General features: G+C 44.1%; 1 protein-coding gene across 1 annotated transcript; it reads left to right on the top strand.

Annotated features, from left to right (window-relative positions):
- The first annotated feature begins 1,505 nt into the window (after positions 1-1,505).
- LOC126026082 (interferon alpha/beta receptor 1-like) lies at positions 1,506-9,841 on the top strand. Its single transcript, XM_049785801.1, has 6 exons — positions 1,506-1,574; positions 4,076-4,275; positions 4,374-4,531; positions 6,185-6,332; positions 6,990-7,132; positions 9,591-9,841. Exons 1-6 carry the CDS (start codon positions 1,558-1,560, stop codon positions 9,801-9,803), a joined length of 879 nt encoding a protein of 292 aa, XP_049641758.1. The 5' UTR covers positions 1,506-1,557; the 3' UTR covers positions 9,804-9,841.
- Positions 9,842-27,004: the final 17,163 nt, after the last annotated feature.

The following is a 27,004-nucleotide window of genomic DNA, read 5'->3' as shown; positions in this document are numbered from 1 at the left end:
AGTCGTCAGAGACTCCATGGCAAAGTTAAGAGAAAGATTAGACAAACGCAGACTGGAAAGGGATCCTCATCAGGGCTGGTTTGAGGGATGGTTTAACAGATCCCCTTGGTTTACAACTCTTATCTCCACTCTAACAGGACCCCTAATAATCCTATTCTTCCTGCTTACTTTCGGTCCCTGCATTTTAAATAAGTTAGTTAGTTTTGTGAAACAAAGAATAAATACAGTCCATGTAATGGTTCTCAAACAGCAATATCAGCAGAATGAAGGGATGCTCTAAGATTAGAGCTATGTGCAAAAAAAAAAAGTGGGGGATGAAAAGGTGTGAAGAAAATAATAAATATAAGTAAGAACTGGAAAATAGCAAACAGAAGAAAAAACTAGGCACCCTCCCTAACTTGCACTTCCTAAGAGAATTAAGCCAAGCCCTAAGCTTCTCTAAGTTCCTAAAGAAAGCTCCCGGCTAAGCACTCTAACTTCCCTAATTTACACTTTAATTAAGTGCCTTAAGAAAGATCCCAACTAAGCTAATTCCTTAAAGTGCCTTAATTTACACTTCATTCAAGCTCACTGGGAACCTTTCCACTTTTCCCTTTCCTCCACTCCCCCACTCCCTGGCTCCCCTTCCTTTCCCTGGGAACCTTTCCACTCCCCCACTCCCTAGCTCCCCTTCCTTTCCCTGGGAACCTTCCCACTCCCCCACTCCCTAACTCCCCTTCCTTTGAACTAACCACCACAATTCGCGGAAGACCCTCATTTTAAATTAGACATATGCCGTCAGGGGAAGGACAAAGATACGCACATGACCCCAGGGGCAAACACTGCCCCATCTGTTACACAGGGAAAACAAAATGCCTCTTTCCTGGGCTCTGACGCATAACTTCTTTTGTGGCGGGAGATAAGGAGAAATGCCTCCTTCCTGGCAGGTGTGTTCCCATGATATGTATAGACTTTTTACCCTATAAAAGCTTTGCTGAATGCTAAAGGGGGGCCGAATCTTCTCTACTCGGTCCTGAGTTATGAGATTCGGTCTCCAGCATGCTGAGATATTAAAATCCCTCGTGTTATTACAGCAAGTCTGGTCTTCGAGTCTCTTTGGGTGCGCGCATATCCTGAGCCTGGAGCGGACTTCCCCTGCGGGGGAGTTCTTCCATTACCTCCACATAATAAAGTTGGTTCCTATAGTCCGGTGCATTGCATAAATACCGTAGGTAAGGAAGTTTTGCTTTAGATGTGTTTTTTATTTTACTTATGTATTTATAATTGGTTATTGTCAATGGCACTCAGGATTACTCCTGATTTTCTATACCTCTCTCTCTCTCTCTCTCTCTCTCTCTCTCTCTCTCTCTCTCTCTCTCTCTCTCTCTCTCTCTCTCTCTCTCTCCTCCAGGTTGTTCCTACTACGTACTATATTACAAGATACTCTCTCACTAGAGGAAATCTAAGCTTTTTTTCTGTATGTTCTTTGTCTTCTAGCGGAGAATAAACTGCCTCCGCCAAAACACCTCCAAGTGAGTGCTCTTCCTGGGTTCTATGTTCTGAGATGGAATTACTCTGATGACCCCTCTGAACAGGTGACCTTTCGTGCCCAGTGGCTCTAGTAAGTTCTGTTCCATAGACCTTTTTTGCCCGGCTTATTTTGCTGTTTATTTAGCTGCTTTTCACTCTGCTTCAGCCACCTGCTTTAAAAAGTGTGATTTGTTGGATTTTTTTTGTTTGTTTGTTTTTGGGCCACACCCTTTGACGCTCAGAAGTTGCTCCTGGCTTCTTGGGGGACCATATGGGACGCCAGGGAGTCGAACCGCGGTCCGTCCTAGGCTAGCGCAGGCAAGGCAGGCACCTTACCTCCAGCGCCACCGCCCGGCCCTTGTTGGATTTTTTTTAACTTGATTGATTGATTGGTTTGGGAGCCACACCCAGTGGTGCTCAGGAGTTACTCCTGGCTCTGCACTCAGAAATTGCCCCTGGCAGGCTGGGGGACCATATGGGATGCTGGGAATCGAACCAGGTCCCTCCCAGGTTGGCCACATGTAAGGCAAATGCTCTACCGCTGTGCACTCAGAAACAGCTCTTGGCTCAAGGGACCACATTAGACTCCGGGATCCAACCTAGGTCTATCCTGGGTCTGCAGCATGCACAGCAAACGTATTAACGCTGTGCTATCACTCAGGCCCCAACATGTGCCTATTCTCGTTTTTTATTCTTTTTTTGGGGGGGGGCACGCCCGGCGGTGCTCAGGGGTTACTCCTGGCTGTCTGCTCAGAAATAGCTCCTGGGAGGCACGGGGGACTATATAGGGCACCGGGATTCGAACCAACCACCTCTGGTCCTGGATCGGCTGCTTGCAAGGCAAATGCCGCTGTGCTATCTCTCCAGGCCCTTGTTTTTTATTCTTAACTACATACCCAGCGATGCTCAGGGGTTACTTCTGGTTCTGCTCAAAATATACTCCTTATGGCTCTCTAGGAACCATAAAGGATGCCAGGGATCAAACCCAGGTCTGAAACATGCAAGGAAAACACCCTCCCTGCTGTGTTGTTGCTACAGCCCAGAGAATACATGTGTGTGTGTGTGTGTTTGTTTGTTTGGGGGGCTAAATCCAGTGAAACTCGGGTTACTCTTGGCTCTGCACTCAGAAATCACTCTAGCAGCTGTGGGATGCTGGGATCATGTGGGACCATGTGGGATGCTGGGATCAAACCCAGATCCATCCAGGGTCGTCCATGTCCAAGGCAAATCCTCTACCGATGTGCTATCGCTTTGGCCCTGTTCTTGGGTTTTTGAGAGGTTCTCCACATAACCTTCCCTGTTGGCTATCCCCAGACAACTTTCTCACCAACAGTGAGTGACGGTTCCTCCTTACCCATGTTCCCAGTTGCCCTCCCAGATAATGCTCTTTTTCATTAGATGCTTGCACACATTCCTGTTGCAATGTTTCCAAAGTTAGAACTGCTTCAAGAAGGTTGCTTCTTGGCTCAGACTTTGGTTTTGTTTCAGCCACACAAGCAGTGCTCAGGGATCACTCCCGGCAGGATTCCAGGGAACTCATACTTGATTATTGCGTGGTGACATTGGTGTGCGGAGGTTGGAACACTGGCTCTCTATTAACCCAAAGCACCTATCAACTGGCTTCCCAGAAGGAGAACCCCCTTCTCCCCATTAGTAATGATTGCTGCTGTCCCTGCTCCTTAATGACTTGCTTGCTGGTTTGCAAAGTTCCCTTCCGGGCTGCTCTCATGCGAGCAAAGACCAGTTTCAGGCTCCCAAAACTGGAGCTGGAAGGATTCCTTAGCAGTCTTCAGCCCCCTCTTATGAACTCTGCTCCCCATATGTGATACTCTAGGGGTGAATGACTGAGCACAGACCCCGAGATGTGCCTGATAACCAGGCCAAGGCGAGAGTGCTCCAGATGCGTTTGTTTTGTAATGCAACATATCTGCTCGTGAGCATACAAGATCCAATGTTTAATAATGGTTTACAACATTGAACAGCTGTGCCCTGTATTCTGAAAGGAGCCGGTCCTAGCCACTATTCTTGCACTACTCTCTTCTCACGAGCCTGGAGCAGCTCTTCAGTTTGCTGTAGGGTAGTGTGTCTGTTAAACTGTGGTGGAGGCCTCCAGAGGGTCCGAACTGCTCATCTCTGCAGCCTACACCCGCCTGGTAGGTAGGTGTTCAGGAGACTGAATTCTTTGGAGTTAAGAAAAAAAACCGGGACCAAAGGTGGTTGGTTCGAATCCCGGTGTCCCCTATGGTCCCCCGTGCCTGCCAGGAGCTATTTCTGAGCAGACAGCCAGGAGTGACCCCTGAACACTGCCGGGTGTGGCCCAAAAAAAAACCAAAAAAAAGAAAAAAAACCGGGCCGGAGAGATAGCATGAAGGTAAGGCATTTGCCTTTCATGCAGAAGGTTATTGGTTCGAAACCCGGCGTCCCATATGGTCCCCCGTGCCTGCCAGGAGCGATTTCTGAGCCCGGAGCCAGGAAAAACCCCTCAGCACTGCCGGGTGTGACCCAAAAACCACAAAAAAAGAAAAAAAGAAAAGAAAAAAACCAAACCACTTCTTTGTTTTGAAAGTGCCTATTTAAAAATGCATCCTGGGAGTCATACAGATAAATGGACACAAATCCAAAACTGTGAAAATGTCAAAACTACCCACTGTGCCATTCCACAAGCGGTTTTTATGAACGGAATTTACTTTATCCGAGTCCAAGCTTCTAAAGGAAATGCTACATCCTTTTGGTCTGAAGAAAAAAAATTTGATACTGCCATGCAAAGTAAGCGAACAAGTGTTCAGATTGCAATTCTCTGAATCAGCATACATTGTTTTTCTAGCCTAAAGGTAACTAACTGTCTTTACACGTTGCGTTTCTAGCTGTCATACTTCCACCAGTCGTTAAGATGAAATCCAACAATGATGGTTCACTGCACGTCTACATCGGTTCTGCAAAAGATCCTGAAAACAAGCCCGTGGACCAGGATTACCCCCTAATTTATGAAATTATATTTTGGGAAAACTCTTCAAAGGTTGAGGTAAAAAAACACATGCAGTGGGGCCTTGCACATGGCTGACCCAGGTTCAATCCCAGGCCTGCCAATAGTTGTTCCTGAGCACAGAACCAAAGGTAGCTCCTGAGTGTTGCAGAATGTGTCCCCAAAACAAAAGTATTGCAGAAATAATTTATGATTTTTTTAAACTTCTTTGATTGATTGATTGGTTTTTGGGCCACACCCAGTGGCGCTCAGTGGCTACTCCTGGGTCTGCACTCAGAAATCAATTCCAGCAGGCCCAGGAGACCATATGGGATGCAGGGAATTGAACTGAGTCCCTCCCGGGTCGGCTGCATGCAAGGCAAATGCCCTAAAGCTGTGCTATCTCTCCGGCCCTTGATTTTGTGATTTAACATCACTAGGATTGGAAACATTACTTCATGGTGACATTTTAGGGTTTGTTTTGGGGCACTTTGTTTTTTCTTTTTGGGGCCATTCCTGGTAATGTTCAGGGGTTCCTCCTGACTCTGTGCTCAAGAATCATTTTCAGAGCCAGAGAGATGGCACAGCGGTAGGGTGTTTGCCTTGCACAGGTCCAACTGGGGAGGGACCTGGTTCGATTCTAGGCATCCCGTATGGTTCCCCAGCCTGCCAGGGGTGACTTCTGAGTGTAGAGCCAGGAGTAACCCCTGAGTGCTGCTGGGTGTGACCCAGAAACCAATCAATCAATAAAGTTAAAAAAAAAAAAAAAAAAGAATTGGGGCCGGAGAGATAGCATGGAGGTAAGTCATTTGCCTTTCATGCAGGAGGTCATCGGTTCGAATCCCGGGTCCCATATGGTCCCCTGTGCCTGCCAGGAACAATTTCTGAGCCTGGAGCCAGGAATAATCCCTGAGCACTGCTGGGTGTGACCCAAATACCACAAAAAAAAAAAAAAAAAAAGAGAGAGAAAGAGAGAGAGAATTGCTTTCAGGCAGGGCTTGGGGAATATATGGGATGCAGAGTTTAAACTCGGGTAGGCTGCACTGCAAAGCAAATGCCCTGTCTTCTCTACTATCTCTCTGGCCTGAAGTTTGTATTTTAAGTTGGGGCCACCCCCAGCATTGCTCAGGGAACCTCCTGGGTGGGATTTCTTCAGTGACACAACAGCAGTACTCTTAGACCACTGGAGTTACACCTGTTGGTGCTCCAGAGCAGATAGATGTTCTACTCCATTCCTCCAGCACTCCTAGGGTGCCCCCACCCAAAAAAATATTGAGGAAGTCGAGTGAACATAGCACTTGCCTCGTATGCAGCAAACCCAGGTTCAGTTCCCAGCATCCCAGGTGATCCTCTGAGTCTACCAGGAATGATTCCTAAGCACAGAACCAGGAAGAAAACTTGAGCATCACTGATGTGGCATCCCCTACCCTCCCCACCCCCAGAAAAATAAACCAATAAATTATAGACATTTCCTGGAGTGACTATTTCATCCATTATTTATTTTTTCTTTTTTATTTTTTCCGTTTTTTTTTGAGCCACACCCATTTGACACACAGGGGTTACTCCTGGCTATGTGCTCAGTAATAGCCCCTGGCTTGGGAGGACCACATGGGACACTGGGGATTGAACCAAAGTCCTTCCTAGGCTAGCGCTTTCAAGGCAAACATCACCTCTAGCGCCACCCCTCCAGTCCCTATTTATATTTTTTTATAGAAAAAGTATCAAGAGAAAACTGATTTTACCATTAGTCATTTGAAAATGCTGACTGTCTACTGTGCCAAAGCCAGAGCGCTCGTCGTAGATAAAAAATGGAATAAAAGCAGCATATTCAGTGATATTTCCTGCGAGGAAACAAAGCCAGGTCAGAACTTTCCATCTCTCTTTACGAATGTTACCAGACTATTTGGAAACCCTTCGGTTTCTCAGGATTTATCCACTGTATTGGCTTTCTTTCATTTGCTCATTGAATCAGCCCATTTTGAAATTGTGTACATCATCCTTAACTGTGGAAATCAGCTCACTTCTTAATTTTTTAATATATTTTTATTAAATAACTATATACCTGGTAGTGTTTTAATTAAATAACTATATGCCTTTTAGTGCTCAGGAATCACTCCTAGTGGTGCTCAGAGGACCATTTGATATGCTCGGGATCAAACCCTGGTCAGCGTGTGCAAAGCCCTACCCACTGTGCTATTGCTCCAGCCCCTGAGCTCACTTTTTAGTGTGTAACTAGCCTGATCTCTTCTTATCATTTACGATTTCTGAACTGCTTAGAAATGCCTAATCACAAGCATTTTATTTCTGCTCATTTTTTCAGAAAAACTGCTAGAGAATATTATGCCTGAACTCTTATTATACTGGGCCACTATTTATGTGCAGAATCCTCCAGCTAACTAGTAATACTGTTTAGTGTATTTTCTATTTTCTTTTTCATGACTGATCTTTTAAACGCACGCTATTCACAGCATTCTTATATTTGTGTCAAACTTATAGCAATACTCATTTTGTTTTTTAGGAAGCACTTCAAAGAATGCACTTACAGGTGCAATTTTCTTTGCATTACTTTCATTTGCAGCTGTTATTTACCTTGTTATTTGCCTCAGGAAAAAAATCTGTTACGTGCTTTTCCCATCGAATAAACCTTCAACTTTAAATGAGGTATGCTACTTGTTTCACAGCTGGATCATTCTGTAAATGAACTATCCTTGATTTTAACAGAAGAAAATGATATGTTTTCTTTTTCCTTTTTGGGGGCATTTTTTTGTTGTTGCTGTTTTTGTTTTGGGGGGGCCACACCCATTTGACGCTCAGGGGTTACTCCTGACTATGCGCTCAGAAATTGCCCCAGCTTGGGGGGACCATATGGGACGCAGGGGATCAAACTGTGTTCCATCCTAGGCTAGCGCTTGCAAGGTTAGATGCCTTACCTCAAGTGCCACTTCTCTGGCCCTGATATGTTTTCTTAATATGCAGAAAATAATAGACTTATTTGTAATTTTCTTTTAAGTTTCATTAGGTTTTAGAAATAATTATTTTAATTTAACTTATAAAACTGTCAAGTGTATTCTTCATTTCATGTGTTTCTAGCAACTTGGCTACCAGACGATTGGTTCCCCATTTAAAATCTAAGAAAATAGACCAAACCTGGGAGGCAAGATAGCACAACAGGGAGGGCACTTACTTTGTACACAGCCCACCCAGGTTCGATCCCTGACATCCCATGTAACCCACATCTGCCAGGAGTGATTCATGAGCAGAACAGGAGTAAAACCCTGAGCATTGCTGCTGCATGTGCCTCCCCCTCGAAAAAAAGAAAATAGTCTAAACATTACCAGCAGTTGGACAATATATAATGTGGGAAAGAACACAAAGCAGTAAAACAAAACATGAGTTTCCTTTCACGACTGCACAGGTTTTTGCTGATCCTGTTTTTTGTTTTGTTTTGGTTTTGGTTTTTGGTGTTTTTTGGGGTCATACTCAGCAGCGCTCAGGGGTTACTCCTGGCTCTATGCTCAGAAATTGCTCCTAGCAGGCTGGGGGACCATATGGGTTGCCAGGATTCAAACCACCATCCTTCTGCATGCAAGGCAAGCGCATTACCTCCATGCTATCTCTCAGGCCCCAGGGTTTTTTTTTTTTGTTTTGTTTTGTTTTGGGGTTTGTTTGCTCCTGTGGCCAGAGTGATAGCACAGAAGTAGGGAATTTCCCTAGGTTCAATTACCGGTATCCTATATGACCCCCCCCCCCCAAAGCCTCCCAGGTGCGATTTCTAAGTGCAGAACCAGTAATTACCTCTGAGTATCATTGGGTATGGCCCAAAACACCCCTCAAAAAAAAAAAAAAAAACTGCTTGTCAGACTCAGAGGATCATATGGGATGCTGGGGCTCAAATCTGGATTGGCCACATGCAAGGCAAACTCACTACGCTGTGCTATTGGCTCTGGCCCCAAGAATCACTTTGGTCAAGAGCTCAGCCCTTTGGAGCCTGTGAGCAGGGTAAGTTGTCCATATGCTGTTCTGTCTCAGCATTTAGGAACCCGGAGAACTCGAGCTCTTGATTGAGCGCCCGAGCTGTAAAATGGAGTCACTCAGCCCTTTCCCAGGGGGCTGTGAAGAGCAAATCTGGTCAGCCACAAGGCTCTAAGCACTGGAACATTCTTGCTCCTTCCTGTATAGCTTCAACTCCATAGGCATTGTTTGAAGTGCTTAAATGGAGCTGATGACAGCAGCTTATTTATTTGTCGAACAGGGTGGAATGAAGGTGTCACTTTTGCTTTTTTTGGAATGGTTGTTGGATTGCTTAGAAATTGTGTTTTTCCCCTCCCTCTCTCTTCTTTCGTTCTTTTCTTCTTTTTTTCTTTTTTCTTCTTTCTCTTTTCCTCTCCTCTTTCCTTTTTTTCCTTCTCTCAGCAATGCTCAGAGGTCACTTATGACTCTGCACTCAGTGCCTAAAAAAAAACAAAAGAAACTGTTTTTCTAAACAAAACATCTACAACACAGTCGTCTCCATCCTTTTCCTCCTCTTCATGTTCTCCAGTTCCCTACTGATAGCAGAGGGCCTCCTTTAGGTGCTTTTCCTGTCCTTCCCTAGAAGATTCCTACATGTGAGCCCTCCAAATGGCTTTATTCCAGTATCAGGATGCAGCTGGGAGAGCATCTGAGGTGACTTCTGCATATATAACAAAATTTATACCAAAAGATAGCTAAAGCTATTAGAACTAGAAAGAGTTATGATCCATTTTATTGTTTTGTTATGGGGCCACACCCAGTGGTGCTCAGGGGTTACTCCTGGCAGTGCTCCAGAACCATATGGGGTGACAGGCACAGAACCCAGGTCAGCTGTGTGCAAGGCAAACACCCTCCCCACTATACTATCGCTCCAGCCTATAGTTGTTGTCATTTTAACTAACCTATTTTGTTATGTTTTGGTTTTGGGTCACACCCACCAGCACTCAGGAATTACTCCTGGCTCTGCACTCAGAAATCCCCCGAGCCTGCCATATGAGATGCCGGGATTAGAACCACCGTCCTTCTAGATACAAGGCAAACACCTTACCTCCATGCTATCTCTCCAGCCCCAACTAACCTATTTTTTGTTTCCTTTTTTGAAAATTAGGATTTCTCCAGAAAATCTTTAACAAATCTAGTCCTTGTCACTTCAGCGGAACAGACCGAAAGATGTTATATCATTGAAAACACAAACACTGTTACTGTAACCGAAGACATTCCTCCAATTGAGGAAAATCACAAACAGTACAGTTCTGAGAGGAGTGAAGATTCCGGGAACTTTTCTAATGAAGAGGAAAATAAAGCCAGTGATCAGGAATGAGAAACAGTGTGGGCAGAAGTGGTATCTCAAGACTGCAGAAACGAGTCTGATTAAGAGAAAAATGAGGCAGTGAGCAGGAAAGAGGACCACCCCAGTGGAACCAGGTGCCGGTTCGAAAATGGGGGTGTTAATAAAAAAAGAAAAGAAAATGGGGGTGTTGTGGAAAGAAACCAGGATGCGAGTTCTTGCCCCTTTCAGCAGCTTTTGAAGGTGTTTGCTTGTCAGGGAGGAAAAACAGCTTCAAAGGCCCAGTTCGGAAATACAGGCAGGCACTTAACCAGAATGATAGGAATTCGGAGCAATTTTTGACCTTTTTTTCTGTGTCTCCTTTTTCTCTATAATAAATCTCTTTTTCTCAATTTCTCTCTTTTTTTTTTTTTTTTTTTTTTTTTTTTTTTGGTTTTTGGGCCACACCCGGCGGTGCTCAGGTGTTACTCCTGGCTGTCTGCTCAGAAATAGCTCCTGGCAGGCACGGGGGACCATATGGGACACCGGGATTCGAACCAACCACCTTTGGTCCTGGATCAGCTGCTTGCAAGGCAAACGCCGCTGTGCTAGCTCTCTGGGCCCCTCAATTTCTCTTTTAACCATTTCTCTCTCACATTCATTTCTCTCTCCATTCATTTTTCTCTCACTTTTCAACATTTATCTTTTTGCTTACTTTTTTTTTTTTTTTTTTTTTTGGTTTTTGGGTCACACCAGGCAGTGCTCAGGGGTCATTCCTGGCTCCAGGCTCAGAAATTGCTCCTGGCAGGCACAGGGGACCATATGGGACGCCGGGATTCGAACCGATGACCTCCTGCATGAAAGGCAAACGCTTTTACCTCCATGCTATCTCTCCGGCCCCACATTTTTTTTAATCCTTGTAGAATTCAGGTTCAGTTGACCTGTTCAGGGCACCATTTGCAGAATATCTCAGGTTTCTTTTTCTGCAAATTTCTGCAATTATCTGCAAGACTGCAGTTAAGCTGCAAGGCTGGGAGGGGCCCAAGGCAGCAAGGCTGGGTGCTACAAGGCTCAATAAGGCCTGTGAGCCCAGCTTCCAGGTACCACTTCCAGGGACACCACTAGGACTGGGCTGGGGTGAGTGAGTGAGTGAGTGAGAGAGAGAGAGGAGAGAGTCCAAAAATTTTAAATGACTTCATTTTTCTGGAGCTAGGGTGTGGTCAAGCACTTGCCCAGCATGTGGGAGGCCCTAGGTTCAATCTCTGCCCACATGGTCCCCAGAGCCTTGCCTCATGCAGCCCCAAATCCAGATTGTTTGGGGAATGTCCAGAAGTATTCCCCTTCCTCCTGTCACTTCTCTTCGTGGATTTGTTTTATCTGCTGCCCGTCTGCTCCGAGGACAGAAAGTGAGAGCTGGGACTTGCTTTCCTTCGTTGCCCTTGTACCACAAGCCAGCCTTGCCACTCACAGTTGGGCACAGAAGCAAGGCGCAGGGTGGATGAAGGCTCAGCTTCGAGGGTTCCCAGGGTGATTCCTGCTCATCTGAGTTTTTAAGTGGAAGGACACAAACGTGTTGTGTTTTCAACGTCTCAATGCAAGACGCCTCTTGTAGCTTTTGTATTTTGTACTTTGATCCCTATTGCTGTGAATTTTATACAATAAACTGGACCCAAAACCCTTCTGCTTGTGCTGCTCAAGTTCCAACTTGGTGATAGACAGTGGAAGCGTGGCTGCCAGTGTCTTCGCTGGATATCACTTGGGGCTGATAACTCCCTGCGTCCCAGTGTCCAGTTGTCCCATCACCACCACTGTCGGTTGCATTGTCACGTCTCACTGCCCATGAAAGATTTGCGGGAGCATAGTCCTGGAGTGCATTTGCCTGTCATCTATTCTGCTTTCTGGCCCCGTGTCCTTTGACAAATGTCTTTTCTTGCACCAATGATTTCCACCATGGTGGTAGTAGTAGTCCTAGTCTGTGTCCATCTGGACTTGAGACTTGTCTCACAGATCTCTCCCCACAAGGGTTTTAGTGTCCCACCAACATATCCCCCTCCACTACCGGGCGAGCTCCATAAAGCTGTAATATGAATTTGGAGAGCAGAGGCTCCCACATCCAATGGTGATTGGGGACCCCTGGCAGGCTTGGTGCTCAGGGGTCACTCTGGCAGTGCTGGGCAAGTTGCTCAGGGCCAGACATCAAACCTGGGGGCTTACACATGGAAAGCAAGTGCCTACCACTGAGACACATCCCTAGCCCCCAGGACTATCCATTGTCACCTGGAATAGAGACTATTTAAGTGGGAGATTCACAACTAATTGATATTTAAATAGATTACCTAAGAAGCTGGGTATCATTTTAAGATAGATTTAAAAGTTAAAAAAGTAGTAGGGCCCAGAGTGGTAGTATATGGATAGATAAGGGGCTTATCTTTTGTTTGGTTTTGGGGGGCCACACCTTGCAGCACTCGGGTTACTACTTGCTCTGCACTCAGAAATCGCTCCTGGCAGGCTCGGAACCATATGGGATGCTGGGGATCGAACCTGGGATCGTCCTGAGTCACCGCGTAGGAGACAAATGCCTTACCACTGTGCTATCGTTCCAACCCCAAGGTGCTTATCTCGCACATGACTGATCTGACTTTTTCTTTATTCCTTTATTTTTGGTTTGGGAGTCATACCCAGCGGTGCTCAGGGGTTACTCCTGGCTCTGTGCTCAATCACTGGCATCCCATATAGGCTCCAAATTCTGTCATGGGTGATTCCTGAGTGCAGAGCCAGAAATGACCCCTGAGCACAGCCATGTGTGTGGCCCCCAAACTAAAATAAAATAAAGGATACATATATTAAGGGTTGAGCTGGGGAGATGCTCAAAGGGCTGGAACATGGCAGCTCCAGAATTGATGTGTGGCAATTCACAGTACACCAAGCAAGATGTGTGCCCCCCCAAAAAAATAAAATAATTATGTAAATACCATCTGTGACACTGCAAGTGATTTTCTAAGATCCAAGTCTTTTCCTTTTTGGAAGACCAACACACCCACCCACCGCACCCCACTTTTCTTCTCTTCCTGGCTCAGTCCTCAGTCTCTCCTGGCTGGAGGCCCAATTAATCACTTGCTAGGCTGAAAATGACTCAGAGCAGGAATAACCTTTCCCCTACTGGCCTGTCCTCTCGGTGGGCCCAGGTTGCTAGCTTGCCACTAGATGGCGCCCAACACTTGGTTTTTCAAACTAAATGGGTCCAAAGTACATAAATAACAGCAGTTGGGTGTTTGCCTTCCACATGGACGACCCCTGTTCAAACCCCAGCACCATTTAGAAGTCACTGAGGACCTCCAGGAGTGACTCCTGAACATAGAGCCAGGAGTAAGCCCTAAGCACCACCAGGTGTGGCTCCAACCCTCTCTCACACTTTTATCTCCAAACCAAAATGAAAAGAACATTTAAAAATGGTGCTTTCCAGCGGTAGGGCATTTGCCTTGCATGTGCTGACCCAGGACAAACCCAGATTCAATCCCTGGCATCCCATATGGTCCCCAAGCCTGCCAGAAGTGATTTCTGAGAACAGAGCCAAGAGAAACCTCTAAGCGCCACTGGGTGTGGCCCCAAAACAAACAAAAATGGTGCTTTCCCTTGCATCCACCAATCCATCCATCACCTGAGAGGTTTTTGGTTGAGGCCAGGAGGGTCTGGTCCAGTCTTCATTAACTATAGTAAAAAGGTGTATCCGGGGCCGGAGAGAGAGCATGGAGGTAAGGCGTTTGCCTTTCATGCAGGAGGTCATCGGTTCGAATCCCGGTGTCCCATATGGTCCCCTGTGCCTGCCAGGAGCAATTTCTGAGCCTGGAGCCAGGAATAACCCCTGAGCACTGCCGGGTGTGACCCAAAAACAAAAATAAAAACAAAAAAAGACACGTGTATCCAGTGGCTGGAGAGACAGCATAGAGGTAAGGCGTTTGCCTTTCATGCAGGTCATCGGTTCATATCCTGGCATCCCATATGGTCCCCCATGCTTGCCAGGAGCAATTTCTGAGCATGGAGTCAGGAGTAACCCCTGAGCACTGCCGGTGAGACCCAAAAACCACAAAAAAATAAAATTAAATTTTAAAAAAAGGTGGTATCCATTTCCTGACACCAGACAAAGTCTGTCTCTGCCACTGCTACATCCACAGAACTGAGCAAGCCCAGGTCCAGTCCTGAAGATCACTGAGCGAACCCAAGCTTCTCCATGGATTCTTATGAAATTTGAGCATCAGAATAGTTTCCTAGCGACATGACAGTTTACAGTTATCATGGCAACCCATGCATCTGGCTAGGATCTCAGATTCTGGGTATACATGCATCTGGGGAGAGGGTAGAAGGAAATAAGAAGAGGGAATGGGGTAAAGCCATAAAAAAAACAGTGCAGAGCAGTTCCCCTTTGAGGCCCACTCCTTCTGGTGCTTGTTATTTTCTTCTTCTCTTAGATAAAAACCTCAACACAGGGCCAGAAAGCTAGTGTAGGGCTAAGGTGCTTGCCTTGTACACAGTGGACCACAGTTCAATCCCTGGCACCCCAAAAGGTTTCTGGGCACTGCCAGGAATGATATCTGAGCATAGGGCCAGGACCATGCCCTAAGCACAAGCAGGGTGTGACCCCAACACACACACACACACACACACACACACACACACACACACACACACACGAACAGCAATAATCCCAAAAAATGCACCAAGCTGTCTCTCTGGTTCTTGCTTTGGTTTGATTTTGCTTTTAAGAGAAAGGACTTTGTCTCACATATTTACCTTTAAAACCAAACTGGTTTTGGGGCTGGAGAGATAGCATGGAGGTAAGGCGTTTGCCTTTCATGCAAGAGGTCATCGGTTCGAATCCCAGCGTCCCATATGGTCCCCCGTGCCTGCCAGGAGCAATTTCTGAGCATGGAGCCAGGAGTAACCCCTGAGCACTGCCGGGTGTGACCCAAAAACCACAAAAAAAAAAAAAAAAAAACTGGTTTCATCGAAAGCTTCCTTCCGTCACTGGCACTGAACCGTCATGTCATGTCTGATGTCTATATCCTGTATAGTTTGTCTTTATGACAAATTCTGAACAATCTGGATCCTCCTAGTTCTATTGATCTTTGTCCTTTCAGGGAAGGAAAGTTGAAAACAAAGAAGGATGAGGAACAGAAAGGAGCGTTAGTACACAGGAAGGGCATTAGCCTTGTACATGGCTGACCCAGGTTCAGTCCCCAGCATCCTATGTGGTCCCCTGAGACTTCCAGGAGGGAATAAAGAGTAAACACTTGAACACCAGTCTAAGAGTAACCCTGGAGCACCCAGAAAAAAGGAAGGAAGGAAGGAAGGAAGGAAGGAAGGAAGGAAGGAAGGAAGGAAGGAAGGAAGGAAGGAAGGAAGGAAGGAAGGGAGGGAGGAAGAGAGGAAGGGAGGGAAGGGAGGGAGGGAGGGGAAGGAAGGAAGGAAGGAGAAAGAAAGAAAGAAAGAAAGAAAGAAATAAAGAAAGAAAGAAAGAAAGAAAGAAAGAAAGAAAGAAAGAAAGAAAGAAAGAAAGAAAGAAAGAAAGAAAGAAAGAAAGAAAGAAAGAAAGAGAAAGAAAGAAAAGAGAAAGAGAGAAAGAAAAAAGAGAAAGAGAGAAAGAAAAAAGAGAGAGAAAGAGAGAGAGAGAAAGGAAAGAAAGAAAGAAAGAAAGAAAAAGAAAAGAAAGAGAAAGAAAGAAAGAAAAAGAGAGAGAGAAAGAAAGAAAGAAAGAAAGAAAGAAAGAAAGAAAGAAAGAAAGAAAGAAAGAAAGAAAGAAAGAAAGAAAGAAAGAAAGAAAGAAAGAAAGAAAGAAAGAGAAAGAAAGAAAAGAGAAAGAGAGAAAGAAAAAAGAGAAAGAGAGAAAGAAAGAGAAAGAAAGAACAAAAGAGAAAGAGAAAGAAAAGAGAGAGAAAGAGAGAGAGAAAGGAAAGAAAGAAAGAAAGAAAGAAAAGAAAGAGAAAGAAAGAAAGAAAAAGAGAGAGAGAAAGAAAGAAAGAAAGAAAGAAAGAAAGAAAGAAAGAAAGAAAGAAAGAAAGAAAGAAAGAAAGAAAGAAAGAAAGAAAGAAAGAAAGAAAGAAAGAAAGAAGAAAGAAAGAAAGAAAGAAAGAAAGAAAGAAAGAAAGAAAGAAAGAAAGAAAGAAAGAAAGAAAGAAAGAAAGAAAGAAAGAAAGAAAGAAAGAAGAATTTCACAAACACTTTTTCCTTCCTATTTCATACACTTGAAGTGACTGAACATCAATTTTGCAAATAGTCTCCAAACTATCTTCTTACAGAAATTGAGGCTTCAGAGTCCAACCCATAACAAGTCCAGCTCTGGTTCTACTGCCTCCTACTGGCTGAGCTTGTGCAAATGACTCCCCCTCTTCAAATCCAATCCTAAGTGGTGACCACCTCAAGCATGGACTACCATCACTCATGACCCCAGAGAAAGAGAACAAAACACAATAAGAAACACCACATTGCTATGTTCAGACCAAGTGGGCCTGGCATGTTGCTAGGATAAACTACAATTTCTGGAACCATCAAGGATTATCTAAATATCCCAAAATTGTGTGCTTCAGACTCTGGTTTCAGTCATCTGTAATAAAATGAGAACTGCTGGTGTGTTGTTTTAATATATAAATTAAAGAGTCCTGTTGTTCGTGTGGGGATGGCGAGGCCTTTCTCGGTTCGGCCCGGCTCCCACAGCCCCTATGGCCTGGTGGGCTTGTAGGTTGCATGGTAACAGCAAAAAATTTCACAAAGCAGGGGCCGGGCGGTGGCGCTGGAGGTAAGGTGCCTGCCTTACCTGCGCTAGCCTAGGAGACGGACCGCGGTTCGATCCCCCGGCGTCCCATATGGTTCCCCAAGCCAGGAGCGACTTCTGAGCGCATAGCCAGGAGTAACCCCTGAGCGTTACCGGGTGTGGCCCAAAAACCAAAAAAAAAAAAAAAAATTTCACAAAGCAGTCAAATAGTTCCAAGAGTCAGCCAGCTTTATTTCAATATCCTAACCTAACATATACATTTCCTCACATGGCTTCTATGCTAAGTCTTTTCCTAGCAGCCACTTCTCTGCTCCTTTTCTGGCTCTCTCTGCTTCTGTCTTCCTTTCAGCTATTCTTCAGGCTTCACTGCTGACTGACCCCCTTTGCTGACTCTAACTTTCCTTCCTATCTCCTCTACCCCCTCCCCCCAGTCAGTCTCCTCTACCTGCCCATTCCAGGTGTAGGCAGTCTGATCATTCAGGTGGGATAAAGAAGTTGGGGGAGGGGATAGCCACACTGGTGTTACTTTGAGAACTAATAAACTCCTCACAGTGTTGGTCTTCCCAAAAATCTTTGTCCCTCTCAGGAGTTCTGAGGGATCTCTTCAAGATTTCTAGAATTTCTAGATTTCTAGAGATTTAGGTTTCTAAATCTCCAAGATGTCCACTGTCACTGTGGTTTGCTAGGGTCCCATTCATCTGCCTTAATCTCTCGTGATTGTTGGGTCTCCTTCCTCCTTTTGTCCATGGTGGCCAAGCCATTCCTCAGCACCTTTAAAACCTTGTCTCGAGGGGCCGGAGAGATAGCATGGAGGTAAGGCGTTTGCCTTGTATGCGGAAGTACTGTGGTTCGAATCCCGGCATCCCATATGGTCCCCTGAGCCTACCAGGAGCCATTTCTGAGCGTAGAGCCAGGAGTAACCCCTAAGCACTGCTAGGTGTGATACACACACACCCCAAAATCACTCCTGGCTGGCTCAGGGAACCATATGGAATGCCAGGGACTGAACCTAAGTCAACTGTATGCAGAGCAAATACATACCCACTTTGAAATATCTCTGGTCCCTCCCCAATCCCCCCCCTTTTTTTTTTTTAACAGAAGTATTAACCAGCTCTGAGGAGGTGAAAGTGCTTTTACTGCAGATCTCAAGAAGAAGATTTAATAAAAGAGGGACAGGGGTGGCTGGGAGAGTTGACTCACTGGGCTGGGGTACATGCTGGAGTCTTGGCCATGCCGCCTGGTCCCTGGGGCACCACTGGGTATGGCTCAAAGTCAAAGACCAAAATAAAGCCAGCCAAGTAGACCAACCTACAGCAGTAGCTCTCTCTGTCTCTGTCTCTGTCTGTTTCTCTCTCTCTCTCTCTCTCTCTCTCTCTCTCTCTCTCTCTCTCTCTCTCTCACACACACACACACACACACACACACACATATTCTAGATGTGGATTAAAGAAGTCATTTTAGGGGCTGGAATGATAACACAGCAAGTAGGGCATTTGACTTGCACACAGCCCACCAGGGTTCAAACCCCAGTCTTCAGGAGTAGTTTCTGAGCCAGAAGCAACCCCTCAGTGCCTCTAGGCGTGGCCCAGAAACAAAACAAAACAAAACAAAACAAAAGTCATTTTGATTGTTTAGAAACCCAACAAAGAGGCAAGGGACACCATCCCCCATCTCTGCACAGTGGCAGGAGAGGACAACCATCTCACCTTGACCCCTCACACCTACTATAGACCGGGAACTCACAGCTTCAGCACCCCTGAGTGCTTTGTTGGAGGAAGGTCCCAGGTCTCAGGTAAACCAGAATAGTGGGTCACCAACAGTCTAGGACTGTGGGTCCTCAGCAAACTAGGACAGCAGATCCCCAGAAAACTAGGACAGTGGATCCCCAGAAAACTAGACAGGAGTCCCTGGCAGAGCCAGCACTTTTAGTCTCCCCGTAACTGTGACCCCAAGAATGAAGAAGCCTCTGAGAGCACCATGAGCTCCTTGCTGAAGGCCAAAAATATAGTTGTAATATGACACCCAGATATTAACCCCAAATAAAGGCAGCCCCCCAATTTTCCTTTTCACCTCACCCTTTGATATGTAAAAGCCCACCAGTATCACTTGACCTTTTCCCTCCTGGTGAATGCATATTGGTTTAATAAAGAAAGGGCAGTGTAGGGGCCAGAGAGATAGAATGGAGGTAGGATGTTTGCCTTGCGTGCAGGTCGGTGGTTCGAATCCCGGCATCCCATATGGTCCCCTGAACCTGCCAGGAGCGATTTCTGAGCATAGAGACAGGAGTAACCCCTGAGCGCTGCCGGGTGTGACCCAAAAACAAAACAAAAAAGAAAGGGCAGTCTGGCTTTGGCGCACAGTGTGACCACGAGGGAGAAGCCACTGACTCCATGACTCTCCTGACTGGCTTGGTTTATTAATTCTTTGTGGCTACCCTTCTTCGGACCCACCCTCCTGAGATGGAAACACTGCATGTGGGTGATTTCATAATGAGGAGATTAATATATTTTACATACAGTAGCCACATCGTGGGGGCCCCCAGGTGGCCCCAATCTATCCATCAGTGCAAGATTGTGAGGAAATACTTTTTGAAAAGGTATAGGGAAAGGCCAGAGAATGAAAATAATGCCCAAGACAAGGGGAAGGAGGTGAGTCACACAAACCAAGAATTCAGGTAGCCCTGCCAACTCTCAGCCCCAAAGAATGGGTCCACTCTAGGTTTATACATTTGACTATGGAAATCATAAGCAGCCAATCAACCTTTTTCTTTGTTTTGGGCCACACCTGGTTTGTGCAGGGATTACTCCTGGCTCTGCACTCAGGAATTACTCCTGGCAGTGCTCAAGGGACCATATGGGATGCCAGGAATCAAACCTGTGTCCATCCTGTGTCAACCTACAGCAAGGCAAATGCCCTACTGCTGTATTATTGTTCTGACTGCCTGGAATTCTCTCTTTGGATACAATTAAATTGTCTGTGTTAAAAAGGGACCAAAAAGCCTAGCAGGGGTCTCAAACTCAATTTACCTGCAGGCTGCAGGAGGCAAAGTTGGGGTGATCCTTGAGTGCAAAGTCAGTAGTAAACCTTGAACATTGGGGGGTGTGATCCAAACAACTGAAACAAAAGAAAAGAAAAAAAGATTCTGGGCCCGGAGAGATAGCACAGCGGCGTTTGCCTTGCAAGCAGCCGATCCAGGACCAAAGGTGGTGGTTCAAATCCCGGTGTCCCATATGTTCCCCCGTGCCTGCCAGGAGCTATTTCTGAGCAGACAGTCAGGAGTAACCCCTGAGCACCCCGGGTAATCTAGGAAGGTGTCTTTTATAGGTTTAAAGAACCTCTCTAATCCATGTTTAAACACAATGTCCAATCAGAGGGCGACCTTGGCCTTTCTCAAAGAAAAAGGCGAGACCCTTAGGAAGGGCGAGCAGAAGTCCATTCTTTTGCCCAAATATGTCAAGTTCCACTTAGGAGGTGCGTTGGCTGATGATTACCAGGGTAACAGGCCTTTGACATCTCAAGATGAATCCATTCTTTAAGTTCCTCTTAGGAGGGGCATTGGCTCATGGAGGATTAAGGTGGGGTGGAGACAGGCTTAACAGGCATCTATGTCTGATCAAGGTGGGGGGAAGAGAAAGATTTAACAGGCTCAGTCCAAGGTCTCTTGCTGGCGAACTTCCCAGAGGTGCAAAAATTAGTGTTAAGTGGCAATTTCTTTTTTTTTTTTTTTTTTTTTTTGTGGTTTTTGGGTCACACCCGGCAATGCTCAGAGGTTTTTCCTGGCTCCGTGCTCAGAAATTGCTCCTGGCATGCACGGGGGACCATATGGGACGCCGGGATTCGAACCGATGACCTTCTGCATGAAAGGTAAATGCCTTACCTCCATGCTATCTCTCCGGCCCGGCAATTTCTATACTTCCTTGTTATTTTCTGTTTCGTTGTGTTTTTGTATTTCAAGGCAGGCTCTGTTAGGGACAGGGCAAGGTGGTGGTCGCAAACTCTGCCTCTTTGCTGGCCAGCAGGACTTAAATTTGTCCTGGAGGGGCTGGACTTTGTGACTAAACACCTCAGCCAAAAGGTGAAAATCAGAAAAATCTTGAGAGCTGCCGTCTTGTTGCTTCTGGCTGGGAAGCTAAGAAATTAGTCAGTTAAAAAAATTATTTACTGGAGCTTATCCAAGAAAGGAAAACTTACCCAACTCTCCCCCCCCCCCCTGGTTTACATATCAAAGAAGAAATTGGGAGTGGCTGGGAGTCCAGAAGAAAAAAATTGGGTCTTTAAAATCTCTTTGAAAAATTTCTCCGACTTAAAGTTTTCTTAATTTGGTGGGAAATGTTGCAAATTATTGTAATTAACTTTTCTGATGAAACTGAGTTCTAATACAGACTGAAAAATGCCACCTGCCATAAGGAATTTCACCCACTCTAAGAAATTATCAATCAGTTCAGAGACAGGTTCCAACAGCATTGTAATGTGGAAATAATACAAATTTTTATATTTCTATTTCTGTTAAAAATATTATTAATTTTAAGAGGCCAAAACTGTGTAAAAATGTTGTGGTTAGCATTTTGATAATATTGTTAATCTTGTGAACGCTTAAATATTGTTGAAATAACTAAATCTAAATAACAATATAAAATTTAATGTGGTTTTAAGGTCTTAATGTAAAAATGCCTAGATTGTCTTTACTAAGTGTAACAAAGAAAACTTGGTCCTGTCAGATAAAAGTAATTCTAGCAATTTGTTTTCTAATTGGGAAAAATAAAAGAAATAAAAGTTTTAGGTATTTGTATAAAGTGCAGACCTTTTAAAATTGAAGTAAAATTATTCATATTTAATATCTCTAAAGTTTTTATAACTTAAGTTATACTGTAATGCTTGAATGGTTACAATACCTGCTGAAGTTGCATCTTGTAAAGCTTAAGTAACTTGGTAACTGGAATTTAAGATATAATATGTTCTGAACACTGTCATAAATTTGGCATTTTCATCAATAAACAGGGTAAATTTGTAGTAAACTCATTTGGACCTATGATAAGTTATAGAGCAGTAAGAAATTGTAAAATAAATGTTTAGAAACTGTAAAATGCTATGTTTGAAAAAAAAAAGAACCATTTTGAATAATGTACTAAGTTGTTCAGAAAATTAAGTGGAAGGATCAAACTTTAAAAACTATAACTTCTCTAGATTGTAAATTTAAAATACTTTTAAGAAAATTTATGTTTTGCTTTGGTCTAAAAATTTTGTCAAATCTGGCATATAGGAATTTTAACATAAAATACATATGAAAGCATAGCTTTTAAAAATTTGTTTAATGTTTTAATTAAAAGTCTTATCAAATATTATTTATGTAGGAGAATATGTGGTTATGCAAAATAAAAAGATATAAATTTAATACTGGGGAAAAAAATAAAACTCTGAGAAAGAGTAGCCAGTTGGTAAAACTAAAGGAAATTTGTAGAGTAAATTTAGAAAGGAAAAATTTAAGAATGTGTAAAAGGAACTAACTAAGGAGGTGTACCAAGAAAGAAACTATCAGATTAAGTCGGATTATTATTATTATTATTATTATTATTATTAAAATGCCTCTAACTCAGAAATTAGCCAGTGTTTCGTGTAAAAAAAAGTTCAAATGTTTTAAGCCATGTTATAGTGTTCATATGTTGTTGGGTAAAAATGAAATAATAGTGAAGTATTATAAACACCTAAAAAATATATAAAGGTTTTAAAAGAAAATAATCAAGAAGTTAAAATATTGAGGTTCAGTTTAAAGGTTTAAAAAAATATATAGTAATTGTTAATTGTAAAATTTTTTAAAAGTCTAAAGTCTGCCAAAAAAATTTTGTAAAATATAAATTGCTGGTGTCTAATATGTTTTCTGCTTTAAGCTAAGTCCAGAAGAATAAGCAAGCTTCTACTCTATGTATGTAAATTTATTTGCTGCCAAAAATATTAATAAGTGTATCACAAGAAACTTTGTAAATATAGTCATGGTTTAAAGAATTAAAAATATGAAAAATCTTATTGTAAAAGCCTTCAGACAATAATCAGGTTTAGAATTTTCTGTGCAAAATTAAGTAACATTTGCTTTTTCTCTCTTCCTAGCACCTTTTAATATCATTTTTATGTCATGGCATCAGTTTGCTTTGCATGAAATACAAACAGGTAAATTTCCTCTCTGCATGAGGAGTAATCCCCGTGCAAACAGAAAATCTTAAAATTAGTATGGGGACCCCAAAGCCCTCTTTTGGGGAAATAATCAGGCTTGAGGTGGTGTGACCAGCAGGCACCTTTAGGCATCTGGCTAACAAAACCAGGAAGACAAGAAGATGAATGGCCTGAAAAAGAAAATGAGAAATTTCTGAACCTGCACTAACTGGCCACGGCCACTCTGCCCTCACCCTCAGTCTCAAGAAAGGACTTGAGGTCAGAGTCTCTTCCAACCCTGAAGAGGAGTGGAACAGGCTACCTCTAGGAAAATCCTGCAGTGGGTGAGAAGACAACAGCCATCCTCGAACCAACTCGTTCTTACATCAGCCTAGCCTATGTAATTGTGACGTGACAAACCTGCTGTGTCCCCACCCTATCCTCAAAAATTCTCTGTGAGTATTGGGGGTGCCCCAAATGGATATTTCTCCAGTAGTATTGTATTTATGCAAAGGAAAGAGCCAAAATTTTTTCAAATATCTGGTAAGGTGCAGGGTGGAGGTGGAGAGAAAAATAATTTTTATAATTAAAGTGAAGTAACCTATGTGTGAAAGCATTCTCATTAATTGTACTGGAACAGATCATAAATTATAACTGCAAGCATAAGTCTAACTAAAAATAATTCAGAGCTGTTTGTTAATAATGCAATAATAATGCTATGATGCTTTTAATTTCTGTTGTTTAACTTGTGTTATCATTAATTGTTACACACTAGGTGTAAAAGACCTTAAATACAGAACAAGTGAGGACCCCCCCCCCCCAGGGAACCTCTTCATAAGTCTTTTTCAGATACTTCTCAGAAGCCCACAGCCCGGTGGTCAGTGGCCTGGACAGACTATCTGGTAACCTCAAAGGACCCCCCCTGCATATCCATCTAACTCAACTTCCTGAACTGGAGCAAAATGAAGATCACCTACTGTACCAGATGACAGCATGGAACTGTGAAACCACTGATCAGGCATACTGGAAGCTCCCTTCCAGTTGGGACTGGATCGTGATAACCAGATTTGTAGTGAATCACACTTTTTGAAGAGCAGCTGGGAAAGGGGGCATAAAAAGAAATGCCTTGCATTGCCCTTGAAGTTTTTAATCTGGCCCATTATTGTGTAATAATTCAAAAGCTGCCCAGAGTGCTATATTATAATTCTGATTCCTTTAAGGCAAGGTTTAGTAGCTGCTCTACCCTCGAGAACTGGTTTCCCTCACCCTGGCAGTCATCCTAGGAATGGGGTTAGCTGCTGAAATTAAAACAGGAACAACTGTGCTCTTAAGGGGGGCGATCAAATCAGTAAGCTTGAAACAGCTATCAGGCAAGACCTAAGAGAAATAAAAACCTCAGTTCAAGCCCTCAAAGACACTGGGGTCGTACAGGCATCCATGGACAGACTTAAAAGCTAGACAAAAGGGAACAAAAATCCCGGGTTCAAGACAATTGGTTTCAGTCCTGGTTCAAGTAGTCCCCCTGGCTAACAACTCTAATGTCTGCCATTACAGGCCCGCTTGTGCTCCTGCTGCTATTACTGACTATAGGACCTTATGATTATTAGGCAGCAATGTGAGGCACTCAATCAAACAGCCCAAGATCTCTAGGATTAGAGATCAAACAAAAGAAAAAGGGGGGAATGTAAAGGAAAAGTTTCCCCTAAGTTTGCTAACTGCCCTGATCACCTACCCCCCCTTCACAATTCTGGGAACTTAAGTTTCCCCTGAATTTCCTGACTCCCTGATCACTCACTCCCCTTCACAATTGTGGGAACTTGTAGACCCAGTTATAGTTTAACTTTCTTTCTGTTCCTACATGGTTTTAACCTGGTCATGTTAACCCTGTAAGCTTGCACCTGCACCTTGCAAAAATGTAATTGAGCAAATGCCAGATGTCATTTACTTCCTAAAGCAAATCAATCTACTGTACCTTTCTATTGTTTGAAATACTATATACAGCTTGTAAGCTCATGGCTCAGGGCTGGCAGATTCTGGCTTATGCTGGATTCTAGCGCAGCCCCTGCATGCTTGTAAGAAAAATAAACCCTCTGCTATTGCATGAGACTGTGGTCTTGGTGTCTTTGAACGGCGCATCATCCTCCTGGACTTAACAGTATAACACCCATTTTCACAAATTCTTCCCTAAATCCCTCATTTTCACAAATTCTCTTCTAACACCTGTGATTTTCAATAAATTCCTAGAAATTAAGATGATTCTGAGGAGTAATTGTATCACAACATTAATTTTGCTTTATATAAGATTAAAAATATGAAGGCTTTATTTTCTTCGATAAGTTAGAAACCACACCATTTTTCTGATAGCTGAGGATAGACCTTTAACTATTGGGACAATCTGAGTAGATTAATAAACTACACCCATTAAACAATTTATCACAGGTTCAAAGAAATTCCTCCATTAGGTTCATCTGAAAAACATTTTAATTATAAGATCACCAACAAATAGAACAATATGAACCAGCAATAACATTTATTCAGTGTTTACTGTGGTTAAGCTCTGAACTAATTTGTTTGTTTTTGGCCATGACCAGTGGTGCTCAGAGGTTACTCCTGGTTCTGCACTAAGAAATGACTCCTGGCAAACTCGGGACCAGATGAGGTGCCAAGGATGGAATCCAGGTTGGCTGCCTGCAAAGCAAATGCCCTCCGTGCTGTGCTATAGCTCCAGTCCAACAAGCAAGCTTTCTTACAACAGCCAAACTGCAGTGAAGGCCACGGTAGCCCTGAGGAACAAAGGGTTTTGCACTAAACTGAAATGGTTTTGCTTCAGCTGCTTTGCGCTGGTATGTGGGTGCCGTGCCTCTATGCTGGTGAAGCTTCCCCACCTTATCTTGTCTCCTTCTTATGCCTGTAAATCTTTGTCAGCTCCTGATACTCCCCACTTTCTTTTGAAAGACAGAATCCGGCAACAGGAAACAATTCCCTTAAGAGGAGAGGGAGAGCTAGGTGGTAAGGTGGTAAGATTTCTGTGTTGCCTGTGTGAGGCCCCAAATTTGCTCCCTGGCACCGCAGGGCTTCCCAAACATTGTTCCTACAACAAAAATGTACATAAGATTGTTTTAAAGTCTATAGCTCAGGGTAGCATCAAATGGTGATAATCCCTTTGTCTTGGATTAAGGGGTATGAGGGGAGGGAGGGTGCACTAGGGGGGGTGACAGCAATAGAGAATCTTAGGCACTTTGGAGGCGTTGAAGGTACAGTAATTGTGTACATCAGAGTCATAAACTAACATGTCATCACATTAGCAGTTTCCTTATAGGGCCACACCCAGAAGTGCTCAGAGCTCACTCGAGCCTTGTGCTCAGAAATCACTCCTGGCATGGATTGGAGGACCATACATAATGCCAAGGGTTGAATTCAAGTAGCCACATGTAAGGCAAGCGTACCCTACCCACTGTACTCTAGTCCTAATTTTTTTTGTTTGCTTTTGGGCCACACCTATTAGTTCTCAGGAGTTATTTCTGGCTCCATGCTCAGGTCACTCCCAGCAGTGCTTAAGGAATCATATGGGATGCCAGGGATTAAACCTGGGTCCACTCATGCAAGACAAACACCCTACCCTCTGTGCTCTCACTCCAATTCCTGGCCCTAATTTTTTAATTAAAAATGGATTTTTAGCCGGCACGGGCGGGCAGCTGGCAGGCCTCAGCATGTGCCAGCGGCCTCTTGGCCCGGCCTAGGGTAGGGGGGCCCGGACCTGGGTCACCCGACCCCCTTTTCCCCCATTCCTCCCGATCTCCAGGTGGGTTCCTGGAAGGAGCTGATGGGGCACCCTGGGTTTTCCCCACTCCCAGGCTGGGTCCGGAGACTGGCCTAGGGTGGGGCTTATGGGGTGGAGTTTGATCTGGTGGGTGGCAGATAGCTGCTCAGCTATACTCAGGCTGTCACTGGCAATTTCATACCAGTCTAATTTTGCAGACCGCGCGGGGGCGCTAGCCCCCACACGAACATATGCTCCTCCCAACCATCAGTACCCCAGATTTACCCTTCTTAACTTCAGTAACACACAGCTCTAATCTCTGACCTAAGACATACAGTAGACCTAACAAATCCCAGAACTTTTTAGAAGGACACAAATTGAACACATATTGAACACATATATCTTTTGAATATTTTATGGGTATTTTCTTTAACTGATGTAACTATATATTCTTCTACCATGATGTTTCTATCCACTTTTCATCTTGTCTTTTCTTTGTAAGCTGTTAAGTAAGGATTGTTGGTGGAACTGTCCCTCAGTTTGATGCCTATGATTGAACTATGTCATGGAAATTGCTGGTCTTGT

The sequence above is a fragment of the Suncus etruscus genome, chromosome 13 (genome assembly GCF_024139225.1).
Source record: "Suncus etruscus isolate mSunEtr1 chromosome 13, mSunEtr1.pri.cur, whole genome shotgun sequence".
NCBI lineage: Eukaryota > Metazoa > Chordata > Mammalia > Eulipotyphla > Soricidae > Suncus > Suncus etruscus.
This window is presented reverse-complemented; position numbering and strand designations above follow the sequence as displayed.

Coding starts and splice junctions, on each gene's coding strand:
- LOC126026082 (XM_049785801.1), top strand. Junction 4,532..6,184: donor AAAACTCTTCAAAGGTTGAG/GTAAAAAAACAC, acceptor ATTTTTTTATAG/AAAAAGTATCAAGAGAAAAC. Junction 7,133..9,590: donor AACCTTCAACTTTAAATGAG/GTATGCTACTTG, acceptor TTTGAAAATTAG/GATTTCTCCAGAAAATCTTT.